The 23809-nt window shown below is 47.5% G+C and overlaps 2 protein-coding genes across 4 annotated transcripts in view; both read left to right on the top strand.

The window, feature by feature from the left end:
- Window positions 1-6179: 6179 nt before the first annotated feature.
- LOC138804465 (kelch-like protein 3) overlaps window positions 6180-23809 on the top strand; it is a 95623-nt gene continuing 77993 nt past the window's right edge. For 2 of the 3 annotated variants that reach the window (XM_069988733.1, XM_069988728.1), the window contains exons 1-5: window positions 6180-6304; window positions 10057-10139; window positions 11869-11999; window positions 13882-13951; window positions 14048-14242. Coding sequence is in view for 2 of the 3 variants with exons in the window: in XM_069988728.1 (XP_069844829.1) it covers window positions 14215-14242 (28 nt within the window). In the remaining variant the exon portion in view is untranslated. The remainder of the gene's footprint in view (window positions 6305-10056; window positions 10140-11868; window positions 12000-13881; window positions 13952-14047; window positions 14243-23809) is intronic. The other variant, XM_069988729.1, reaches the window with a different exon arrangement.
- On the top strand, window positions 6474-9472 carry LOC138804464 (heterogeneous nuclear ribonucleoprotein A0). The gene has a single exon (XM_069988727.1). The coding sequence runs from the start codon at window positions 6929-6931 to the stop codon at window positions 7844-7846; it is 918 nt and encodes a 305-aa protein (XP_069844828.1). The 5' UTR covers window positions 6474-6928; the 3' UTR covers window positions 7847-9472.

The raw sequence follows: 23809 nt of genomic DNA, 5'->3' as shown, positions 1-23809 counted from the left end.
CAGATGGTCAGTGGCAATTTCATAATTGACAAACAAGCAAGTTCCCAAAACCTGACAATCTCGGCTCAGGCTGTGACTTCCAGTGATCTATAGTCAGACTTAAGGGGGTTGTTAGTTGCTGCCCCATCCCTTTAAGGACAACAAAACAGACAACAGAAACAATTAACACTAAACAGAAACACAAAAACAGACAGGCGCCAAACAGAAAAAGCGACTTCAGATGGGAGTGGCCGACCATGGCTAAACTCCCCGGGAAGGAGAGAGAGAGCTGAGGTTGGGAAATTGGAGAGGGAAGGAGTGGGGGAGAGAGCTGAGGGGCAGAAGGAAGGGTTAAGGGGGTAGGGATTTGGGGGGCCGGGGTAGATAAGAAGGGTTTCATCCACGGGGGAGGTTCTAAAATAAGAGCTTCCCAAGTAACAATATAGGGGACCTGGTCTGGGTGTCCGTGCAGTCCCGGGTCCATGACTTTGGCCTTAACCTGTAAGGCAATGGTTAGATTAAAGGTTCCTTCCCGTGGCCAGCCACAGTTGAAAGTGGGCCATTCTGATGAACAAAAAGTTATCCATTTTCTTTTTTTAACTTCTACTGAAAGATTGTGAGCTGATGTTTGCACATCCCTCCAGTTCTGCAAAGTAAGGTTAAGTGGTGTCGCGACAGTTTGTCCCATTTTAAAACTGTTAACGAACACAAAAACAATACAGACAACAATACAAACAACAATACAGACAACACTTGGCTTCGCTGCGCGCTGTTGTTAATAAACTGAAAGCAAAACCTGATAGAGACCTGTGTAGTTTTAACTTAAGGTTTAACTTAAGGAATAACACAAGACTATTCACAGTAACACACTCTCCCAAATTTTCCACAGCGAAGGCAAAGACAGCAGATCAACAGAAAAACAAACCACAAGGGCAGAAGCAATGCAAGCAACCAAAACTCTACAACAAACAACATTACAATTATAACTGGTCACGTTACTTTGTCGCTGCGCGGTTTCGACAATCAGCCGAAGGCAAAAACCAGGCGGAGACTGTTTTGAGAGTCTGGATCTCTCGTCTCCTAGGCAAATCACGCGTCTAAAAGAGGACTGAGTTCCAGATGGGCCACTTTTTCAGGCCACCCTGATGAGCCACTTTTTCAGGCTCCCTGACGGGCCAATATTTCAGGCCACCCTGACGGGCCAATATTTCAGGCCACCCTGATGAGCCACTTTTTCAGGCTCCCAGAAGCCCCCAGGACGTCTCCTGGGGACCGCGGTCGGGAGTACGAGCTCGTCAGCTCCTCCACGGGTCCGCCTGATACAGACGAGAACGGCCGAACTCACCAGATTCGCAAGCGCACAGAAATTGGCCACACGAGACTTCAGACAGCTTACAGGCAACACACAGACAATACACAGACAATACACAGACGCTGGCCAGCTTACCTCCCGAAAATGGGTCGGTGGTCCCTGGGTGGGGGTCTCTATCCCGGACGAGCCCCCAGAATGAAAGACCCCCGTCGGCGTGGGGTGCCCTTCGATCTAAAGAGACCCTCCCCCAAGGAACAACGAGACCACTTGTACGGATGCAAACAGCACGAGGTTTATTCGGGCATGCCTCGGCTCCCAGGTGCACTTAACCACGAGATCCACAAGGTTCGGGTCAAGTGTCTGGGAACCGGTTACACGGGTACCCGGGGCGACAAAGTCTATCGGGAGACTTGCGCGCCGAGTGCTTGAAAGCACCCTCTTTTTATGGACAGCAGAAGCAAGGTTACAGAAGCGAGATGCTTGGTTACAGAATATTGATTGGTTAATTTCAAATTACGCTCAGGGTGGGGATTGGTCAGGTTAAGCTGGCCAGATGGGGCAGGTGGGGTTGGGGGAAAGCTGACGTGTTGGTACTTGCCCTGACAAGTCTGTGCTGGTCGTCATGCACCGAAACTGTTCGTTCCCTAATTTTGACAAGTGATTTATTACCTCCTGACCTACCCTGCCATTATAGCTAAGTTTTACAGGAAGGGACGGGAGGGTCGGCTATTTTTCAGGAATGCCTGGCTTTAGGGCATGTAATGACTTGCCTGTGTCCTGCTTCGCTCTCTTAGGTATGCAGGGGAAGGGGCAGTGTTTTTTCTTAAAGAGCTCAATGGATGAACGTATTCTGGGGTCTGGGGTCTTTTCAGTATGTCTGATGGAGAAGGTCCTGCCTATCTGTCCTTTCCTTTACTCCCCCGCCACCCCCCCCCCTTCCTCCTCTGTAGGGAATCCTAAGTCTAGCTTTGAACTTCCTTGATCCCTCTTCCTGTGAAGGTCCCCTCTGCCCTGAATGCTTTCATTTGCCAGCACAAGAGGAGGAGACATTCAGTTCTTTAAATACAATTTCAATTGTGGCTCATTTTAGAAGTTGTAGGAACTCTTTTCAATTTTCATCCACCTCCTCCCATGAATAAATTTTCTTGTGGGTGGCAAATATTTAAAAAAATGTATCATTAAGAAGTCTTGATGAGGAATTGCCTATAGCCATTTCAAATATAAAACCTCAAAAATTTTTTTTCCATCTCCTCTTTCCTCTTCTGCTCTCTTCCCTCCTTTTCAAATAATCCCCAAACTCTTAGGATCTGAGCAAAGTACACATCTGCAGAGGAGTATGGGGATGGTGGTGGCAGCCTGGCAGGTGGGTGGCAAGGTGCTGGGAGGGGGAGGGGCAGGCTGTGCTGGGTGGAGCCTCAGGGTGCAGAAGAGGTTTTCTGCAGTGGCCTGATGACAGTGGCATCTTGGCACACGGTGTGGATCTTGAGGGAAGGAAGGTGCCTGGGTTTGAGGATGAAGCAGTTTGCTAGCCTGGCGTCGGCTCCTGACTGCCAGTGAGCTGAGCCCTAAATACCTGGGGGTATTTAGAACCCAGGAGGAGCCATGTTCTTCACAACGCAAAGTGGATGTGCTGAAAGTGGGAGCTGGTGGCTCTTGCCTGTAATTCTAGCTATTTGGGAGGTTGAAATCTAAGGGTCCTGGTTCCAAGCCAGCCTGGGCAGCAAAATCTATGAACCACCAGAAAACCGGAAGTAGAGCTGTTGGTCAAAGTGGTAAAGCACTAGCCTTGAGCAAAAGAGCTCAGGGACTGCACCCCAGGCCCCGAATTCAAGCCCTAGGAGCATCCCTCCCCCGCAAAAAAAAAAAAAAAATCAGTGAGAGAAATGTTCAAAGTTTTTCAAACTTCTTGTTGAACAGTGCACCAAAAACCTAAGCTTTGAGGATATTTATATAACAATAATTAAACTGTGATAAGAATTTAAGCCAAAAGCTAAGTAATGTATGTCTGAGTTACCTCAGGAGACAGGTCTTGGGGAAATCCAGGCAAGATCATGGCATAAGTGCCATCTGAGGTGCCTGGACAGGAAGACCCGGGCACCTCCTCACGTGGACGGAGTAACACACCCGTGGTGCTGTAACAAGGCAACCACAACACCACTTTGTATTCTCACCTTTCTGAAGAGCAGACACCAGTGTGTCAGTAGGGCTGATTTTTTTTTTTTTTTTTTTTTCCCTCCAGGAATCTCTCCTAAGCCTGCAAATGGCCATGTTCTCCCGGTACCTGCACAGGGTCCTGTGGGCGGTAGTCTCCTTTGCCACACCAGCCATACTGGATTAGGGCCTTCGTAACGACTTCATTGTACTTCTGCAGAGACCATACCATACTAGGGCTCTAAAAATCCACTCGCAAATTTGAATGGGTGTGTGAGAAAGAGAAAGCTCTCAACTGAGCTTGTTAAGAGTGGATTCACATATTTTATAATAAATGTAATACTGTGAGTCACAACTTCTAAAAGTGTTAAGAATCTGATGGAGGCTCCTTGATTTTAAAAAAGAGGCAAAATGCAATCCCAATTCTTAGCCTACTTCAATCCATTTCAGGAAACTATATGCCCTTTTTTGGGGGGGTGCCAGTCCTGGGGCTTGAACTCAGGCTCTGGGCTTTGTCCAAACTTTTGCTCAAGGTTAGCCCTACCACTTGAAGCACAGCTCCATTTCCTGCCCTTTTTGGGGGGTAGTTTATTGGAGTCTTTTAAGTCTCATTGACTTTCCTGGGCGGGCTATCAGTGAATTATGATCCTCAGATCTCAACCTCCTGAGTAGCCAGGATTAACCTGTAAGCCACTAGTGTCCTGCTTGTATACTATTTCTTCGCATGGTCCCTGGCCTCTTCTTTGATACTGATTGGCTTAAGGCAAGGATCCTTTTTCTTTCTGCAATTTGAACTCAGGTCCTCACACTTGCTAGGCAAGTGCTCTGTCACTTGAACCATTCCTTGAGCCCCTTCTGCTCTGGTCATTTTTGACATAACAGTCTCTTTTGCCTAGGTTATTCTAGACTGCAATCCTATTTATAATTCCCCCAGTAACTGGGATGAGCAGTGCAATCTTAACATATGCACTTTTTTTTTTTGCTGGTGAGACAGAGTCTTCTTACAAGCTTTTTGCCTGGTCAGGACCTGAGCCATGACTTTTGTTTTCTAGTGCTGGTACTGGGGTTTGAACGCAGGACCTTGTGTTCTTGTTTGGCTTTTTAGCTTAAGGCTGGTACTATACCACTCCTGCCACACCTCCACTCTGAAACATTTGTTAGTCTAGTCTCTCATCTGATCCATGGTTGTCTGTTGCAGAAAACTGCTCTACATCAATACCACGATCATCTCAAGCCCCTGTAACTTGTTCACCTGCTCCGCCGCCCTCCAAACCAGTTCCTTTTCTTGGATTTTCTAGTTTTATTTTGCGAACATTTGAAGCTTCTACGTTTCAAACACGGAATGCTTCTTTTTCCCCTTTTATCATCACTTCTCAATCTGTTTTTGTAATCATGTCATTGTCCCTTTTTTCCCTCAGTGGCACTTTCCACTATCCAATGTGCCATACACTGGTGTATTTGGTGGTGCTGGGGGATTGAACCCAGGGCCTGAGCAGGTGTTCTACCACTGAACTTTTTTTTTTTTTCTGTAAGATTTTACTATGCTGCCTAAACTGGCTTCAAATTCCAAGACGTGAGGGATCCTCCTGGCGCAGGGACACATTCCCATTCTCGTTCCTTCTCTGCCTCTCCCTAAAACACCATCAGGACAGATTTCCATCCGTCCCTTATTAAATTAATTAACCTGGCGTGGTATCCGTGCTGCTGGACAGACTGCTGTGCGCCCCACCGCAGGCATGCTCGCAATTTGACCCTTTTTCTTAAAAGCACGCACAGGGGGACGTGTTTCAGCGCAATAAAGCTTTCTTTTTCGGGGTGTCCCCGGGCCGTCTGGACAGCCGGGACTACAGGTCGGCCCGCAGCGCCTCGGGGGTTAAAGCCATTTCAGGGCCCATCTCCCCGGAGATCGAGGGGCGGCGGGGCCCGACTGGTTGGTCCTCCAACCTCCCTCCCGAGCGGTGCGGTCCCCGCGACGCCCCGTGACCCCTGACCCTCACCTCCCGTTTCCTATCCCCCACCCCCCCACCAAAAAAATCGCCGTCCCCTGAGGCCTGTGTTGGCTGCGAGTCCCTCCGGAGAACCTTCTGGAGCGCGCGCCTGCGAGTCCCGCGGCGGCGGGGGGGGGGGGGGGGGGGGGGGGGGGGGACGTCGGCCACGGGCCCGTCCCCCGGTGACCCCGCGCCTCGCCTCCCCCCCGCCGGGCCCGGCGTCCTCCCGCCCCCCACCCCGGACACGTGACCCCCGCGGCGTCCACCTCAGCGGCGGGCCCGGGCCGACGGTTAATAACCGCCTTCCGGGCCTAGGCCGCGGCCTGGGCCTCGGGCCTCCGCCTTCGGGCGCCCGAGCCGCGGCGGGTAGAACCGGGTCTTCCTACCCCCGCCCCCCCCCCCCCCAGCCCCAACAGTCGAGTTTTCAAAAAGCCCGCGCGGGGCGCCCCCCGGGGGGCCGCATCCGTTGGGAACGGCCCCCGGCGCGGCCCTCGCCCGCCCAGGCCCCGCGGGAGGGAGGGAGGACGACGCGCGGGGGCGGCCCGCGGGCTCCGCACGCCCGGCGAGCGCACGCGCACGCGCACGCTCACGCGCGCGCGCGCCGGGGAGCGCGCCCGTCCGGAAGCGGAAGCGAGCGCGGGAGGCTGGCGCTGATTGGCTGAGCCCACACGTCTCTCACGGGGGTGGCGCGAACGCCGCGGCGGCGTGTGGCGAGGGAGGGGGGAGGGGGGGGAAGAAGTCAGGAGAGGGGAGGGGGGGAGAACCGCCGGGAACAGCCGCGGGGCGGGAAGGGAGTTTCGGCGGCGCTCAGAGAGCCGAGAAGACCGCTAGTCGCCACCACCCCCGCGGACCTGCCGAGAGCGAAAACGGAGCGGTAGGTGCGGGCGCGGGTGGGGGGGGGCGGCGCCGAGGAAGCGGCGGGTGGGGGGGCGGGGGAGGCGAGGGGGCGGGGGGAAGCGAGCGGCTCGCGGAGGGCGGGGAGTCCGGGAGCCGGAGCGGCGCTCGCGGCGCGCGGGGGCGGAGGAACTGAGGGGGCGGGACTAACGCGGAGCGCGGCCGGGGATTGGCTGGCAGCGCCCGGGCCGCCGTGCGTCGCTGGTGACGCACGCCTCGGGGAGGGTGCGCGCGCGTTCAGCGGCCTCTTTGTGTGGTGCCCAGATAGGGGAGCGGAGGTGGCGGCCGCGGCGGCCTCGGTTGTCTCCCGGTGTCCCGGGCTCGCCCTCTAGCCGGCGCCTCTTCCCCCTATCCCTCCCCCTCGGTCCTTCCTTCCCTCCCCTTTCCCTTCCTTCCTCCCTCCCCCGGCGGCGGCGGCGGCCTCTCTCTCTCTCTCTCTCGCCCCCCCTCCTCTCGCCCTCCCCACCACCACCTCCTCCCCCCCCCTCCTTCCCGGCAACGGCCGGGCCGCGGGCGGCGACGAGGCCCTGAGCCCGCCATCACGGCGGCGGCGGCGGCCAAGGCGCGGGGCGCGCAGGGCGGGGGCAAGGCCCGGGCGGTGGAGATGGAGAACTCGCAGCTGTGCAAGCTGTTCATCGGCGGCCTGAACGTGCAGACGAGCGAGTCGGGGCTGCGCGGCCACTTCGAGGCGTTCGGCACGCTGACGGACTGCGTGGTGGTGGTGAACCCGCAGACGAAGCGCTCGCGCTGCTTCGGCTTCGTCACCTACTCCAACGTGGAGGAGGCGGACGCCGCCATGGCCGCGTCGCCGCACGCCGTGGACGGCAACACGGTGGAGCTGAAGCGCGCCGTGTCGCGCGAGGATTCGGCGCGGCCCGGCGCGCACGCCAAGGTGAAGAAGCTGTTCGTCGGCGGGCTCAAGGGCGACGTGGCGGAGGGCGACCTGGTGGAGCACTTCTCGCAGTTCGGCGCGGTGGAGAAGGCGGAGATCATCGCCGACAAGCAGTCGGGCAAGAAGCGCGGCTTCGGCTTCGTCTACTTCCAGAGCCACGACGCGGCCGACAAGGCGGCGGTGGTCAAGTTCCACCCGATCCAGGGCCACCGCGTGGAGGTGAAGAAGGCCGTGCCCAAGGAGGACATCCACGCGGGCGGCGGCGGCGGCGGCGGCGGCGGGGCGCGGGCGGCGCGGGGCGGCCGGGGCCGCGGCCGCGGCGGGGGGCGCGACCAGAACGGGCTGGCCAAGGGCGGCGGCGGCGGCGGCGGCGGCTACAACAGCTACGGCGGCTACGGCGGCGGCGGCTACGGCGCCTACGGCGGCGGCGGCGGCTCGGCCTACGGCGGCAGCGACTACGGCAACGGCTTCGGCGGCTTCGGCTCGTACAGCCAGCACCAGTCGTCGTACGGGCCCATGAAGAGCGGCGGCGGCGGCGGCGGCGGCAGCTGGGGCGGCCGCAGCAACAGCGGACCTTACCGGGGCGGCTACGGCGGCGGCGGCGGCGGCTACGGGGGCGGCTCGTTCTAGAGGGCGGGGCGAGCCGGCCCGAGCGAGCGAGCGAGCGAGCGCCCGGAGCGGGGCCCCTTCCCGACCGGCCCTCCCCACCGCCCCCCGCCACCCCCCGCCCGGCGCGTCCCCGAAGACGGCCTCGCCCGCCCGGCCCCCCCGGCCCGGCCGCCTGCCTGCCGCCCCCCCCCCCCCCCCGGCCCCGCAGACGGACTCGGCCCCGCGCGCGCACACTTTTGTGTTACAGTCATTGATGGACTCTATTTTTTTATTATTACTTGGACCTTGGTCGTTTTTATACTAGCAAAAAAAAAAAAATGTCTTCGTTTTCATTGGTGTTTTTTTTCGGGGTGCGGGGGGGAGGGCGTGAACTTGCTGATTCTGTAGCAAAACCGGGGCGGGGGTGGGGCGGGGTAGTTTACTTTGTCGTAAGGACTTGATACCTGGCTACAGCGTTTTCTATGAAACCTACTCGGAATCCATGCCTGGAAATTTGGAAAGCATATGTACAAAAATCATTTTTACGTTTTATTTTTAATAAATCATTGTGTTTGACCGCACATGTCTAACATTTTTTTCTAGGGTCCATTCCATACCGTTTGAAGGGATATTAGCTTAAGAAAAAAGATGGGTGTTTTTTTTTTTCCCCCTCACGTGTTCATTCTCGATGTGTGCTTTGAGAAACTTGAGAGAAAGAAATTTTATTTTCCCCGTTATCCTGCTAGTGACATGTTGGCTTTTTTTTTTTTTTTAATTCCCTTACAGGCAAAACTTTTGAAATGGTGGCTGTGGCTCTTTTACACTTTTTGTTAAAGTTTCTGTACATCCATCTCGTACTGAGCGATTTGTTTATAGTCATGACATGGTTGGTCCCTTCTTTCTAGGAGAATTCAAAGTATGTACTGTAGTTTTAAAAGAAATCGTTTGTGTTAAGCATGTGTTTTCATTCATATAAACTGTTAAAAGTTTTCAGATGGCCTCGTTTCATCCCTCCTACCGTTTTGTCTGTAATGAGTGGTTAAAAAAGGGTTATATTTTTACCCTTGCTAAATGCATTTTTGTATTTTCAGAGCAAGTAAGTTTAAAGTGTTGGGTTTTTTTTTTTCCTCCTACATCTGAACTGTTGTCATTATGAAAATCCTCCCTACCTTTGTAGCACCATCTACTGGCAGAATGGCAGGATAGCTGCAGGAAGATTCAAGACACTTGTGTGGGACAATTGCATCAGATTTAGAAGTTTTGCCATCCAAAGTCTGTGCAAACTTGGAGGTTACACGTTTCCTTGTAACCGAGAATGGTCTTCACAGGAATGTAGTTTGGTGACCAGTCCCTGTCACAGTCTCCCCCCCCTTCTCTCCGTGAGATCTGAAAATGTAAACTGGTCTGCATAGCTTGGGCAGTTGCCCCAGATAGCTATGACAGCTAATGAACCAGCTATGTGTACTGGTATTTTGGGTGCAAGTTGTAAAGCAAACTATCTGTGTATTCTGCTTGGTTAACATGTATATTTGTAGCCCTTTCCTGCTATAGAATTCAAGTTGTTTATATAAAAAAAAGAAACATAATAGGAGAAAATTGCCTTCCTGGATAGAAATATAGAATAGCAGCGTTTATGGATATCACAAATAAAGAATTCAATTCTTTACATGATTGAGTCAGAGTATGTATGACCTGGTTTTTGGGGGGGTCCGGGAGGGGGGTCAGTACACCTGTCAATCCCAGTATATTTTGATTTAATTCAGTTTCATGGTTGAAAAGCCTGATCTATAAGAAGGTATCTGAAATGGACATGAAGTGGATTTTTAAAGTAAAATATTTTAATGTGGATTTCCCAGTGCTTCCCGCCCCACCCTTTACTGTGTAATCTCCATGAGATCTAATTATTGACAGTCTTTTTCTGAACTGCCAAGGCCTTACTTTTGTATGGATAAAGGCCATGGATGCCAAGGGAAGGTAATGGCTGCTCTTTTTTGACAAAGGATAGCCCATAAAAGCAGATGGGACAGATTCTTCACGTTGTGTGACTTAGTTGTTCAGCTTCCCAAATTGCTGCTTTGTAAACTCTGATACACAAGCTGCATATGGGATACTTCATGATTTGATTCAATCTTTGGGAGGTGGAGGTGGTGTGGGAAGTTTCTCTAGGATAGAGAGATTAAGTTTTACACTGTTAGTTTTGGTGGGAAGTTTTTTGTAATCATTTCAGTCTAAAGCTGTTATTTATTTTTAAGTTCAGTGTAGTGACAACATGGTGCTCAGTGAATGATGTAGAAGAGTGCAATTAGAAAAGCAGCCTACGGTTGAGGTGATGATGGTATGTATATTAATTCTTGTCTCCCCTTTGGTACTTAGGGAAAATGCATGCTGGTGGTGTCTTCCTTCCTGCCTCTTTCCTGGTGCGCCCCAGAGTTGGGAGGTGGCATCATTTTTCTATGTAGCACTTGGCACGGTGTTTTAAGTGGTTGGAGAAGGCTACTGGTTTTGATTCACCCATAGGAATCTGACCATTGTTCAGATTTAACAAGAACTTGGAGTAGTCCCTGTAGTGTTTACAACTTTTTTGTTCCGTGCTTAATCTCATTTGGAAGATGAGCAAAGTGAAAGTGAACCTCTTATTTGCCTCCCCAATGTGAAGAGCTCTTGCATTTATGTTACTTGCATTAGTATAAAATCTGAAGTAAGGACTAGTTTGAAAAAGGCCTTTTAAACTGGTAATAATTTCAAATGTCTTTCAAAGCCTGCAGTTGATTAAAGTTGAAAGTGCAAACTACCACGTCTGAATGGATATTCTGATAATTCATTTCTTTGTGTTTGGGATGTATGTTTCATCCTTACATGTAAGTTAGATTTCTTTTTTTCAAGCAAGGGAAAGGACAGGGTACTGAAGAATTTGATTCTTATGGTCCCTCAAGACCAGAATTGGCAGTGTCATTTGTAGGCTTGCTTATTTACCTTTTAAGTAGATTTATCTTTCTCAAATTAGAGAATCTTTATTTTAGGTTAGATATTCTATGTGTCTTTGCTAGTTGAAAGTGGGCATTTGGGTACTTGGCTTTCACGTAACTAATCCATGTATGGATTTTACTCAAAAGAGGTGAATTTGTACCCAGAGGGTAAGTTTCTTCTGGTTTAGTCAAGTTATCAGTGTAGCAATGTGATCATTGGGGGGAAAAAATGTCTTCACCCTTATTTTTGGTTTTTGAAACAGGCAAAGACTACTTCAAAGCCAAGGTGGGACCTTGCTTTTTGCTTAGTGTCTCATTTCAGATTACTTTTATGAGCCCTTGTTTCAAGTTAGGAAAAAGGGAAAACTTAAAAAAATTTCTTTTCCATTGACAGATTTTTTTTTTAAGCCTATGAAATTTAGTAATTTCTACTATGTGTTACTTAAGAAAAATGTTACATAATATTTGAATGACATTTAAAGTCACAATATATTGATAATTACTAGGAAGTATAAAATACAGAAACTTTATAGGCTCTTGAGACTGATTCAGTTGATTATTCTAAGCCAGAATAAAGAAAAAGCAAATAACCCTACTAAAATGAGCAAACTTATGGACTATAACTATTTATAAGTGCATAGCCAACTATTTTGTGTGAGTCAGTATTCGTTTAAAAATACATTCTTAACAACATGAAATCTAACACTCTTAAAATCAAGTAAATCGAACTCATTCTTGTTAACCTGTATAGTTTTCATCATATAACTGTATCATAACTCAAAATACCCCTCTGTTGATGGATTTGAGGTTTCTTTCATTTCTTGCTCTCAAGTGATGATCGGTCCTGCATTTGGAGAGATGGCTGCTCAGGAATTAAGGTGTACTAAGTATGAGAATGTAGCAATTTGGTGGTATCATTAAACATGTTTTCAGTCTTAATGCAACCACAGAGAAATGGATATATTTACTTGTGGCCTTTTCACTGCCTTAGATAGATTCAACATACTGAAAAAATTTTTTTTTAAAGATTATATTCCTAATGCAGTATTAATGACACATAACAACAGTTGTACTACTATCTGTATTTTCTTTCCCCAGTAGTTTTACTGTGGGGATATTTGCTTGGCTTTCAGTATGGTGGCCATGTTCATCACTGAAGCTTTCCCTGCAGTCTGAGGAAGTAATAAGGCTGCCATTTCTTGAGTGTCTGCTGTGTGTCCTGCGTTGGAGTAAGTACTTTATGTCCATATTATTTAGTTGTCACTGCTTCTGTGAAGAGTTTTTTTCCCCCTCCCCTACCTAAAGACTTGCTAGCTTAAAACTGCCTACAGTCACATGGATGATGAGAACAAGAGGCCTTTTAAATTAATTAATGTATGTATGTATGTATGTATGTATGTATGTCAGTCGTGGGGCTTGAACTCTGGCCCTGGGCTCTGTCCCTCAGCTCTTCAGCTCAAGGCGAGCGCTCCACCACTTGAGCCATAGCACCACTTCCTGTTTTCTGGTGGTTCATTTGAGATAAGAGTCTCATGGACTTTCCTGCCTGGGCTGGCTTTGAACTGTGATCCTCAGATCTCAGCCTCCTGAGTGGCTAGGATGACAGGCGTGAGGCACCGACGCCTGGCTCTTTTAGTTTATTTTCAAAGGTCATTTAAAAAGTCGAGCTGTGAAGGTGACTCAGTGGTAGAGTGCTTGCCTTGCATAAGGCCCTAGGTTTGATTCTTGAGCACCACATAAGCAGAAAAAGCTGGAAGTGACGTTGTGGCTCAAGTGGTAGAGCACAGCCTTGAGCTGAAGAGCTGAGGGACAGCACCCAGGCCCAGAGTTGCGACAAAAAAAAAGTCTTGTAAAAATTCCCATGCCAGCTGGGCGCCAGTGGCTCACGCCTGTAAGCCTAGCTACTGAGGAGGCTGAGATCTTGAGAATCACGGTTCAGAGCCAGCTTGGGCAGAAAAGTCCGTGAGACTCTTATTTCCAATAAACCACCAGAAAACCGGAAGTGATGCTGTGGCTCAAGCAGTAGAGCGCTTGCCTTGAGCTGAAGAGCGCAGGGACAGCACCCAAGCCCAGAGTTCAAGCCACATGACCGACCAAAAAAAAAAAAAAAAAAAATTCCCATGCCAGATAGTCTGTATTTGTAATTTGTCCTTTTCTAGATCTTACGTAGATAAACATACATAAAACATTGTTTTTGTGTATATGCTTCTATGTATGTATATCTTCATCTCTAAGCAGTAGTATGTAAGTGTATATACATATATATTGCATGTATAGGTATACACCTGATATATAGAGTATATATATCTATGTATAGTATAGTTTTACATCAAAGACATCTTTCATATGACCATATGGTCTTGTCTAATCTCTAGATGCACCACAATTTATTGATTAGCACATATTCAGTTTCTCTTCTGATTATAATTTAAAACTCTTTGAAAGCTGGGTGCTGGTGGCTCATGCCTGTAATCCTAGCTATTCAGGAGGCTGAGATCTGAGGACTGTGGTTCAAAACCAGCTGGGGCAGAAAAGTCCATGAGACTGATCTCCAGTTAATCACAGAAAAAGTTGGAAGTGGTGCTATGGCTCAAGTGGTAGAGTGCTAGCCTTGAGCAAAAGGAGGCCCGGGACAGTGCCCAGGTCCAGAGTTCAAACCCTAGGCCTGGCAAGACCAACACAAAACAAAAACCTCTTTGAAAGCCAAATGTGCTTTTAATACATGTCTGTAAATCCCAGCACGTAGGAAGCTGAGACAGGAGAATTGCAAGTTTGAGGCCAGCTTTTAAGGCAAGTTTTGAGGCCATTGTTACATAGTGAGACTGTTTTAAAAAAAAAATAACAGCAGAAAAAAATCACCCAAACCTAACAACTCCTTTGGTAGGATTTTCCATGCCCTTGAGAACACACATGGAACTGATAAGTGCCTGGTTGAAGCCGTTCTTCATGCTGGTGTTCGGGGGATTGATGAGAACGCCTCAGGAATTGGTGGATCATCTGTAGTTGTAATATTTCAGGGTTGCTTTCTTCCTCCCACACACTTTGCCTTTATTTATTTATTTTTAAATGAGACTTGACTAAAAGATACCTAACTTCTTGTGTCCATTGTAGACAAGCCTTAATGGGAACTCTTATGCTCTGAAGGGACTATACATGGAGGTCTGGGATTACTTTATCTCAGGTAAACCATACATTGCTCGTTTCTGGTTTCTTCCACCTAAAACTTGTGATGGGGTATTTGAGTTACTGTGTGTTTAATAGCAGTTTTTCTTTGCAGGACTTGCCTTTCATTGACTATTTTAAATGTTTACCAAACACTTTACCAAGAAGCTCTAAAGAACTTGGAGAAAATAGCAGACTGGCAAGGGTACACTGGCAAAGCCTTGCTCTCAGAGCAATGCCAACGTTGGTGGGCAACGCCAAGCATTTGCGTTCCCAAATGAAATGAGTTCAGTTTTGCTACTTCATTTTGGTAAGTCAACTTACTTCCTACACTTCTTAATTGCTTGGGTCCTTTTGAATTGGGTCATGATGTGCTTTGCTCACACTTGGTAATGGCTCACTTGGTAACAGCCTTCATAAGGAACCCTTAGATTCGTTCTTAAAATGCACACATGTTAGCTGGGCTATTCAGGAGACTCTGAGGATCATGGTTCAAAGCCAGCCTGGACAGGAACATCTGTGAGACTCTTACCTCCAATAAACCACCAGAAAATGGTAGAGTGGTAGAGTGGTAGAGTGCTGGCCTTGACCTGAAGAGTTGAGGGGCAGCGCCCAGGCCCAAAGTTCAAGCCCCAGGACCACCACCACCACCAACAAAATTATTGTCATCCAACTGAATGGGGATCAGTGATGGTGGTCTGCCTTTTAGATCTCCACAGTTTAGTTACTAGAAGCGAGTATAGGCATCTTAGTCAGATATAGCTGAGTAGCAGTGACTTTGTGGGTCAAGATAAAGATTCTGGAAGAAAAATCTAGGCGAGCTTGGACATTGGCTTTGGGGTTGAAGCAGCAGCTTATGCTGTTTCCCTTCAATGACCAGTCCACAGACCTTCCACAATGCTAGCCCTTTCCATTGTATTAGTTTGCTTTATGTTGTGATATGTCCTGTACAAACACTGGCCCTGGGAGGCAGCATTTGAAGTATTCAGTTGTAGAAAAAGAGAAGTCAGTTGAGATGTAAAGAGTCCCTTTTCATTAAGCTGCAGTTGGCAGTATGTACCTGATTCTTGGGTTTCCTTCCTATGTCCTCTCCCTCTGTTGATTTGGTAACTTTATAGAGAATAATTTTTTTTTAAATTTAATTTTATTTGAGAACATACTGTACAGAGGGGTTCCAATTACATTGGCAGGATAATGCATACATTTCTTACCAAGCATTGCAGCCTCCTCCTTTGTTTACCCTTCACCTCCCTTCCCATCCTCCCCCCCCCCCCCCCACACCGACATTGTAAAGCTTGCTTTGACATGACATTTTGTAATTCTCCTTGTTGCAACTGGAAAAAATTATATTAAGTGAAGTAAGCCAGGCCCAAAGAAACATAGGTCCCATGGTTTCCCTTATTTGCAATATCTAGTATAGGTATGAGTCAAGCGGAAAAGGTCAGATAATGTGATGTTAGGAAAACGAACCCTTAAATATGTATTTTAATGTTTTCGTTTCTTTCATGCATGTGTTTCTAACGCATTTATAAGATTATTTCTTTGTTGCTTTGTATGTCCCTCCCCCACAGTGTAACCCCCGCTTTTACTTTATTTGATGTCAGTATAACATGTGGAGGAGATGGGGACAAACAAGTCGTTTAAGGATTCAGGTGGACCTGATGCAACATAGAGAATAATTTTTGCAGCGATTAAATCAGGGTGTGATGAAAATGAAATTAAAGTGGCTGCAATCAAAAGGTTATTTATGCCCTCAACTTCATTTGTAAAATAAAGTTAACAATTGTAAGATTTTCTTTTGGGGGTGGGGAGTGAAGTAGTTGAAAAGTAATAAATGGGCATGAATTATTAGCCTCAAAATTGATTTGAATTTAGCACATTGTGGGTGTTTTTGATACAATGTGTGGAGCATTTTATGTTGGAACTTGAACTTGGAACTTGAGAGGCGCAGGTCTGGTTTGGATGTGACACTGCCACCATTTTTCAGCGAGTGTCGTATTTTCCCAGAATATGAATTTAAGTGCTACAAGATGAAACATTCATAATAGTCATGTTTTTAAAAAAACGTTTAAAAGGGAATTTTGAAGTAGGAAGGCTGGAGTTGGGCGGGGGGGGGGGGTGCGGGGGATGGGGGGATAGGAGGCAGAGGAAGCCGGACTGCAGCCAGCTTTTCCAGCCATTTTTTTTTTAAGGCTTCACTTGATTGTGGATGGTTTGAGTCTTCCGAGGGAAAGGACTCGGAGCCTTTGCCAGCATTGCTCTCTCAACTCTCCCCGAGCTCCCTTCTCTACTCAGGCTCCTTGGTTCTTACTACGCTGTAGAGTTTCCTAAAAGACAAAGCACTACCTGAAGTAGATTAGAGTCACTTCTTGCTGCAAAACTTGGTAATGCAAATTTAAAGCCAATGCCAGGAAAGCCTGGCATTGGCCGTCATTTTTATCAGGTGTTGTCTAAGTACCTTCTTTGTGCAAAACCACTTCCAGGGTTTGCAGATCCGTGTGACCTGCATGGCTACTGTCATCCAGTAGTTTGCGTTCTGGGCGGAACTGAGTTTCTTTGGAGATGATGCCCTTTTTCACCTCTTAGCCTGATGGTGGCACCTCAGATGGTGTACACCATCCAAACACATTGGACTTTGTCCTGCTGCTGTTTAGTATATAGACATTTCTTTGATTAAAATCAAGACTCTTAGCCAGGTGTGGTGGCACATGCCTGTAACCCAGCCCTTGGAAGGCTGAGGCGGGGGGGAATGTGGAGTTTGAGGCCGGTCTGGGATAATAGCCATAGAGAAACCCTGTCACCAAAAAAGAAAAAAAAAGGAAAAGGAAAAAAGAAATCAAGACTTTCCTCCATGCCGCTGGTTACTTTTTAGTTTGATATAATACTATAGGTGTTTGCTTTTTATCTTTGATGTTTGTATTACAAATACACTTTGCCTCAGAGTAAGGCTTACAAGGGTGTGTGTAAATAGCTTAGTCTCTGGTAGACAGTTATGTTAATATTGCGACTGCTGATGGGTGTGGCTGACTAGGGAAAGGTATCATTTATTTCACTCCCACCCCAGCCACACAGTATTCACACAGCGAATGGGGTAACCACTACCTTGTGCCTTACCCACTCTTCTGTGTGTCCACACAGCGACTATTAGTAACCAAGACTTGGTCTCCCACTCAGGTTTTAACCCTTTACCTGCTGAGTCAGCGTAGATGCAGGGCCCTTACATCTCTGTTACTTAACTCTAGTGATGGTTCACTCTGGTACACGAACCATCAGTACAGCCTGAAGTCTTTGTTACCACCAGGAATGTGTGACTACAATAATATGAGTTTGGCAGAGAGGTGACTTCCAGGTAGAAAGAAGACTTAGGCAAAGAATTATAGAGCATAAACCATTTTGGCTTAGAAGATGGGTAGGTGGGGGCTGGGAAGGTGGCTCAGTGGTAGAGCGCTTGCCTTGCATGCCTGAGGCCCTGGGTTCGATTCCTCAGCACCACATAACCAAAAAGAAAAAAAGCTGGAAGTGGTGCTGTGGCTTAAGTGGTAGAGCGTTAGCCTTGAGCTGAAAAACTGAGGGACAGCGCCCAGGCCCAGAGTTCAGGCCCCATGAGTGGACCCCCCCAAAAATAAAAAAAAAAAAAAAGAAGATGGGTAGGTGGGAGAAGGGCCTTTCAGGGTGAGGGCAGGTGCAGAGGCGTGAGTCTAGCGTGGACCAGCACCACACACCAGGCCCATTTACAGAGTTTTTCACTTGGGAACAGGATGGACGCATGGGTAGGACACTTGCTGAGCATTGCATGAAACCCTGGCTGGATTCCCCACTGCCACAAAACCCAAACCCAAACCCAGATGTTCCCATTGGCTCTGCTCATTCACCCCTTCCGTGGAGAAGACAGCTGGGCCTCCTCTCAGAAAGGTTAAGCAATTTTCCCCAGGCCACCCAGATGGTGAAATGATAGAGCTGGGAGTGAAAAGCCAAGTCTGACTGCCTTTCCAGCAGGCTTGCTTTTCGCACGAAACACTGGCTTCCAAGAAACAGCAGCCCGAATTATATTAAGAGTATACTAAGGATAAAGGAGGGAGTTGGGAAAAACACACGGGGGACAGAGTACTGAGGTCTTTGAGCAGAACTCTGAGGAATGTGGGCAGTGGAAGTCACTAAGAGCTCTAGTTGTAGCGAATTCAGGAAGGTTTTTCTAGCAGTACTGAGTGAAATGGAGGTCAGCAGGCAGTTTCGGGGGGCAGAGTGACTGATGTTAACTGGGTAAGTGAGAGAATGGGAGCATAAACAGAGGTGGCTTGGGACACGGACCTAGGGAGTCCAGTATCGCTAGAGAGTGACTGAGGCGGGGCTAGTAGTCGAGACAGAATTACTGTGTGAGTTCAGAGGGTGGAGCAGCACACAGGGCTGAAGATGCCCGTCCACACGCCCAAGCGGGGGTCTCGCATTGTAAGACTGAGCTGGCCTTTTCAGAACTTCTGTTCCTTTGGGACAGCTGCTTTATGAGGAAAGTAATTAGAACTGTTTGGGTTGATGAAAACATAAAAGATCCCAAATCCTTTTAATTCTACCATTGTTATATACATAGTTAAATGTTTATTATTATTTGAGAAGGGACGATTTTTGGTCTGGACAAATATTATTATTATTGTTATTGTTATTATTATTATTATTTTGGTGCTGGTTCTAAGGCTTGAACTCAGAGCCTGGGCACTGTCCCTGAACTTCTTTTGCTCAAAGCTAGCACTCTACCACTTAGTACAGCGCCACTTCAGGCTTTTTGGTGCTTAATTGGAGATAAGAATCTCACGGACTTTGCTGCCTGGGCTGGCTTCAAACTGCGATCCTCAGATCTCAGCCTGCTGAGTAACTAGGATTATAGGCGTGAGCCCTGGGCACCCGGCTTCCAAATAAATCTTCAATTCATGGCATTATAATAATAAAAAAAGAATATATCTGGCCTGACACTGCTCTTTAGAGGGCTCTGCGTGCACGGCCGGCTTTTTATCTGGGCACTTGGATTGAGCTAGTGTTTGCACAGTTCTCTAATGGATGAGAGTAGTTCGCTGTGCTTATTAGATTGTGTAAGCAATATATTTTATGCTAAACTCTCACTTCTGGGAGTTACATGCCAGGCAGAGGTACCTAAACACTTGCGATTCTTTTGGATTGTTCGTATTATCATACATATGGGGGGGGCAGGTATTGTCCTTGTGATGTTTCCACACATGTATACACTGTGTTCCAATCAATCTCACTTTTCTCTGTCAACCCTCTCTTACCCTTCAAACTCAGGGTCTTGTTTTTTTTTTTTTTTTTTTTTTTCTTTCCAATTGTGGGTCTTGAATTCAAGGCCTGGACACTGTCCCTGAGCATTTCTGCTCAAGATTAGCAACCTACCACTTTGTGCCACACCTCCACTTCCAGTTTTCTGGTGGTTCATTGGTGATACCAGTCTCACAGACTTCCCTATATGGGCTGCATATAGGAACTCCAGACTGCAGTTCTCAGATCTCAGCCTCTTGAGTAGCTAGGATGACAGGCGTGAGGTAGCAGTGCCCAGACAGTGCTCTGGATTTTACTAGTGGTCTTAAAAATCAGCCCCCAGGTAGAAACATCACATGCCCAAGAGTGCGAGCCCCGGTGGGAGGGAGAGATTGTAAAGGGGTAAAGGAGGTCTCTGCCTGTATCTCTTGCATGGGAGCCCACTGTGCGTCACTCTGGATAGATGCAAATACCACACTTGACAGGTCTGAGTTCTGTGAGTCCTAGCAAACCTCTGAATTGGGGAGTTAGTTTGTGTAGTAGCCAAACATTTGGAAAACAGAAGGGCTTAGATAGAGTGGAACTTATCATCCAAGTCAGCCAGCTCCGTGTCTGGTGGCAAGCTCCACTGTGCTGTTTCTATTGTGTTAATTCCTTTCTCCAACTGGTGTTTTGTCCCACTTCTGTATTGTGTGACTAAAATGACTAGTTACAGCGGCTGTGTTGGGCTGCGAGAAGTGTGGAGTGAGGAGGGTAAAATAAAGTAGGCATTTATTTAGTAAGAACTGTTAACATATTCATACCAGGGCTGGGAAGGTGGCTCAGTGGTAGAGTGCTTGCCTTGCATGCATGAGGCCCTGGGTTCGAGTCCTCAGCACCACATAAGCAGAAAAAGCCAGAAGTGACGCTGTGGCTCAAGTGGTAGAGCACTCTCCGTGAGCTGAAGAGCTGAGGGACAGTGCCTAGGCTCAGAGTTCAGGCCCATCCCATAAGCTCTGGGATGCTTATTAGGAATTTAATCTAAGCAAACAATTCAGTGAAAGGAAAACAATCTGTGTATACAGACGAGCATAGTAACAGCAAAAGAACCGGAGCCCATCTAACTGTCTGGCAGTTAGTTAATTACCCAGCGTCCATCATCAGGAGAATGGACAAATTAAAAATGTGCTGTATATAGACATTATACACATCATGCATTAATAGCACAAATACCATAAATACATAGTGTTCTTTGAACATGTTAATCTCAAATCTTCCTCCTTCCTCTTTTCAGTGTTTGGTGGATTTTATTTATTTATTTATTTATTTATTTATTTATTTATTTATTTATTTATTTTAGGTCCTGTCGTGGGGCCTGAACTCTGGGCCTGGGCGCTGTCCCTCAGCTCTTCAGCTCAAGGCTAGCGCTCTACCGCTTGAGCCACAGCACCACTTCCGACTTTTTTCTTTTTGCTTATGTGGTGCTAAAGAATCGAACCCAGGGCTTCATGCATGCAAGGCAAGCGCTCTACCACTGAGCCACCTTCCCAGGCCTGGTGGATTTTATTATGCTGTCTTCATGTGTGTGTCTTCGTGTGTGTGTGTATATATGGATATTACATGGATATATATACACACAAATACACACATGTGTATGTATATATATATATGTGCCTATGTGTATATATATCCATATATATGTGTGTATATATATCCATATATATGGATATATATGTGTGTATATATGGATATATATACACACATATATATGGATATATACACATATATGGATATATACACACATAGGCACATATATACACATTTATATCATATACATATATATGTATGTACTTTTATACACATAAACATATACATATATGTATATATACCATACACAAAATATGATCCTTTTTACCCCCTAGTACCCATCCCTTTCCCCTCCTGCTCCTACTGATCAAATATTTGCTTGACAGTTGCACTTATATGAGGTACCTAGGATAGGAAGACTCATAGAAGTTACAAGTAAAACAGGCCTGGGATATAGCACAGTGGTAGAGCCCTTGTTTTGTGTGGTTAAACCCTTAGCTCTGCCGAAATAGTAAAAGTAAATGAATAATAAGTAGAGATTGGCAGGGGCTTGGGGTGAGGGAAGAGGTAATAGGAGAGGCTGACTAAGGGGTATGGACTTTCTTTGGGGATAACTTAAAAATCGTGGGAATGGGTAGTAGCAGCATACATACAGTGCCCAGTTTATAAGGTATTGTTAGTGTATTTAATGCCAATGAATTGAACATTTAAAAATGAATAACCGAAGATTTTTTTTTTTTTTTTTTTGTCGGTCGTGGGGCTTGAACTCTGGGCCTGGGCGCTGTCCCTCAGCTCTTCAGCTCAAGGAGAGCGCTCTACCACTTGAGCCACAGCGCCGCTTCTGGTTTTCTGGTGGATCATTGGAGATAAGAGTCTCACGGACTTTCCTGCCTGGGCTGGCTTTGAACCGAGATCCTCAGATCTCAGCCTCCTGAGTAGCTAGGATTACAGGCGTGAGCCACCAGCGCCCAGCTATAACCGAAGATTTTATATTACATGTATTTCACTTAAACAAAAGTGATAACATATTATTTAGTGTAATACATAAGTATATCAAGATACAGGGATATAACAGTACACCTGAAAATAAAATTGTGGGAAATTGAGATTATGTTGCTGCAATTATAGCTACAATTATAAATATCCCTTTAAAGATGCCTGTCACAGGGTCAGCCCTCGGGACGGAAAGGCAAGAAGGCCATTGAGTTCAAGACCAGCCTGGGCTACACAGTTTGAAACATCTCGATAAAAGAAACCGTAACATGAAGTAAAAGTGCCACCGATTTACTTGTTAAGTTCCCAATTATATTTCTCTTCCTTGTGTCCCCTTTCTCCTTTCCTGTATCTGAAGTTGCTGTCTAGTGAGTTTGTGTCAAGCCCATCTCCTGCCCTTGTCCCATTGATACACGTGCCTTAAGTGTGATTTCCTCGGCCAGCATGCTGTTTATACAGGATTTATGTGGCAGCTCCCTGGGGAAGTCCATTACAGAGTTGTGAACTATAAACATGCTCTTTCTTGCATGTGGTTTTATGTTACTTCATGCACGGGCCGCTGGGCTCTCTGCCTGCTAGTTGTGTAGACTTAGCCACACCCACAATACATGTTACCCACATACACATCACTGTATTCTTGGCTTTGGGGCTATACCACCAAAACACCATTTTCTTAGTACCAAGAAGAGAAAGGCCTGGAGAGGCATCGGGCAGTGGAGAGAGGGCAGATAGTTGAAAGCTGGAAAAATAAATGTTCACTCCTGAATATTTGTGTGGGAAGCAGATTGTTTTTTAATCTTTCTAATCACTGGTGCAAAATTACTTCACTTTTGTTGTGGAGAGATAACATGTTTGCCAGCAGAGGGCGCCAGTTGCAAGTTGCAGACTGGGGAGATGACTTCTGAGGGAGATCTTGAGACTTGCTGTGTTCTGGACCTTGTGGTTGAACCCCCTGTACTGGCTCAGGCTTTTCTTTGGCTCCCTTGAGGATCAGCGGTGCACCTCTAGTTTTCTTCAAGATCAGTCCTTGGTTTGACCTCGTTGCCCAGAAGATTTTATGCAGGAGGTGTTTGGAAGCATGGTGTGCTAGTTGGGTGTGGACTCTTTAGGGAAAAATGCAGTTCTCATCCAGGGGTGAGGAGGTTAGCGCATTAGGGCCTAAAAATCTTGTTGGACTTCTAACTGTCTTCTGTCTTGAACCAGTTACTTGCTTGCTTTTTTTTTTTTTTTTTTTTGATTAGTCATGGGGCTTGAACTCGGGACCTGGGCACTGTCCCTGAGCTGTTTTGCTCAAGGCCAGTGTTCTACCACAGCGCCACTTCCGGTTTTCTGGTGGTTCATTGGAGATCAGAGTCTCACAGACTTTCCCTGCATGGGCTGGCTTCAAACTACCATCCTCAGATCTCAGCCTCCTGAGTAGCTAGGATTTACAGGTGTGAGCTACCGGCACCCAGCTGTCAGTTGCTATCTGTGTCCGCCTTAGTTGCCTCTTCTAAAAGAGGTTAAGGGTAGTACTTGCGCTGTATGATAGTTAACAGTGGGCAGGCCTGGATTCTAACCCCAGCTTTGCTGTTCACTACCTGTGGAGCCACAGAGCTCAGTCCTCTTACATTCACTAACCTCACTGGGTTGTAAGGATGGAAGGAGAGCTGTGCGTGTGCCCGGTGGAGGTCCGAGCCTGGCTCAGAGTGAATGTTCCCAGAACGGGCCAGTGTTGCTGTTCAGAGGATGTTCTCTCAAGTGGAGATGATGGACGGAATCTGTTCATGACACAGAATGTTCTATCCTCAGAGGGAGAGACCTAAGAGAAACCAGGAATCCCTGTGGGCCATGTGTCCTTCTATTACCCACTTGTAGAGCTGGAACTCAGGGCCTCGCCCTTGCATGGCTCGTGTGCTTGCTTGGCTGGTACTCTAACCACTGGAGTCACACCTCCAGCCCCAGCTTTTTTGCTGGTTATTTTGGTGATGGCTTTTCCACTTGTGCTAGTTAGGTTTGAACCACGATCCTACAGATCTTAGCCTCCTGACTAGGTAGGAGTACAGGTGTGAGTCAC

The sequence above is a fragment of the Dipodomys merriami genome, unplaced genomic scaffold, assembly GCF_024711535.1.
Source record: "Dipodomys merriami isolate MVZ:Mamm:240054 unplaced genomic scaffold, mDipMer1.0.p SCAF_366, whole genome shotgun sequence".
NCBI lineage: Eukaryota > Metazoa > Chordata > Mammalia > Rodentia > Heteromyidae > Dipodomys > Dipodomys merriami.
This window is presented reverse-complemented; position numbering and strand designations above follow the sequence as displayed.

Excerpts from the sequence above, each read along its gene's own strand:
- LOC138804464 (XM_069988727.1), top strand. The coding sequence starts at position 6,929 with ATGGAGAACTCGCAGCTGTGCAAGCTGTTCATCGGCGGCCTGAACGTG.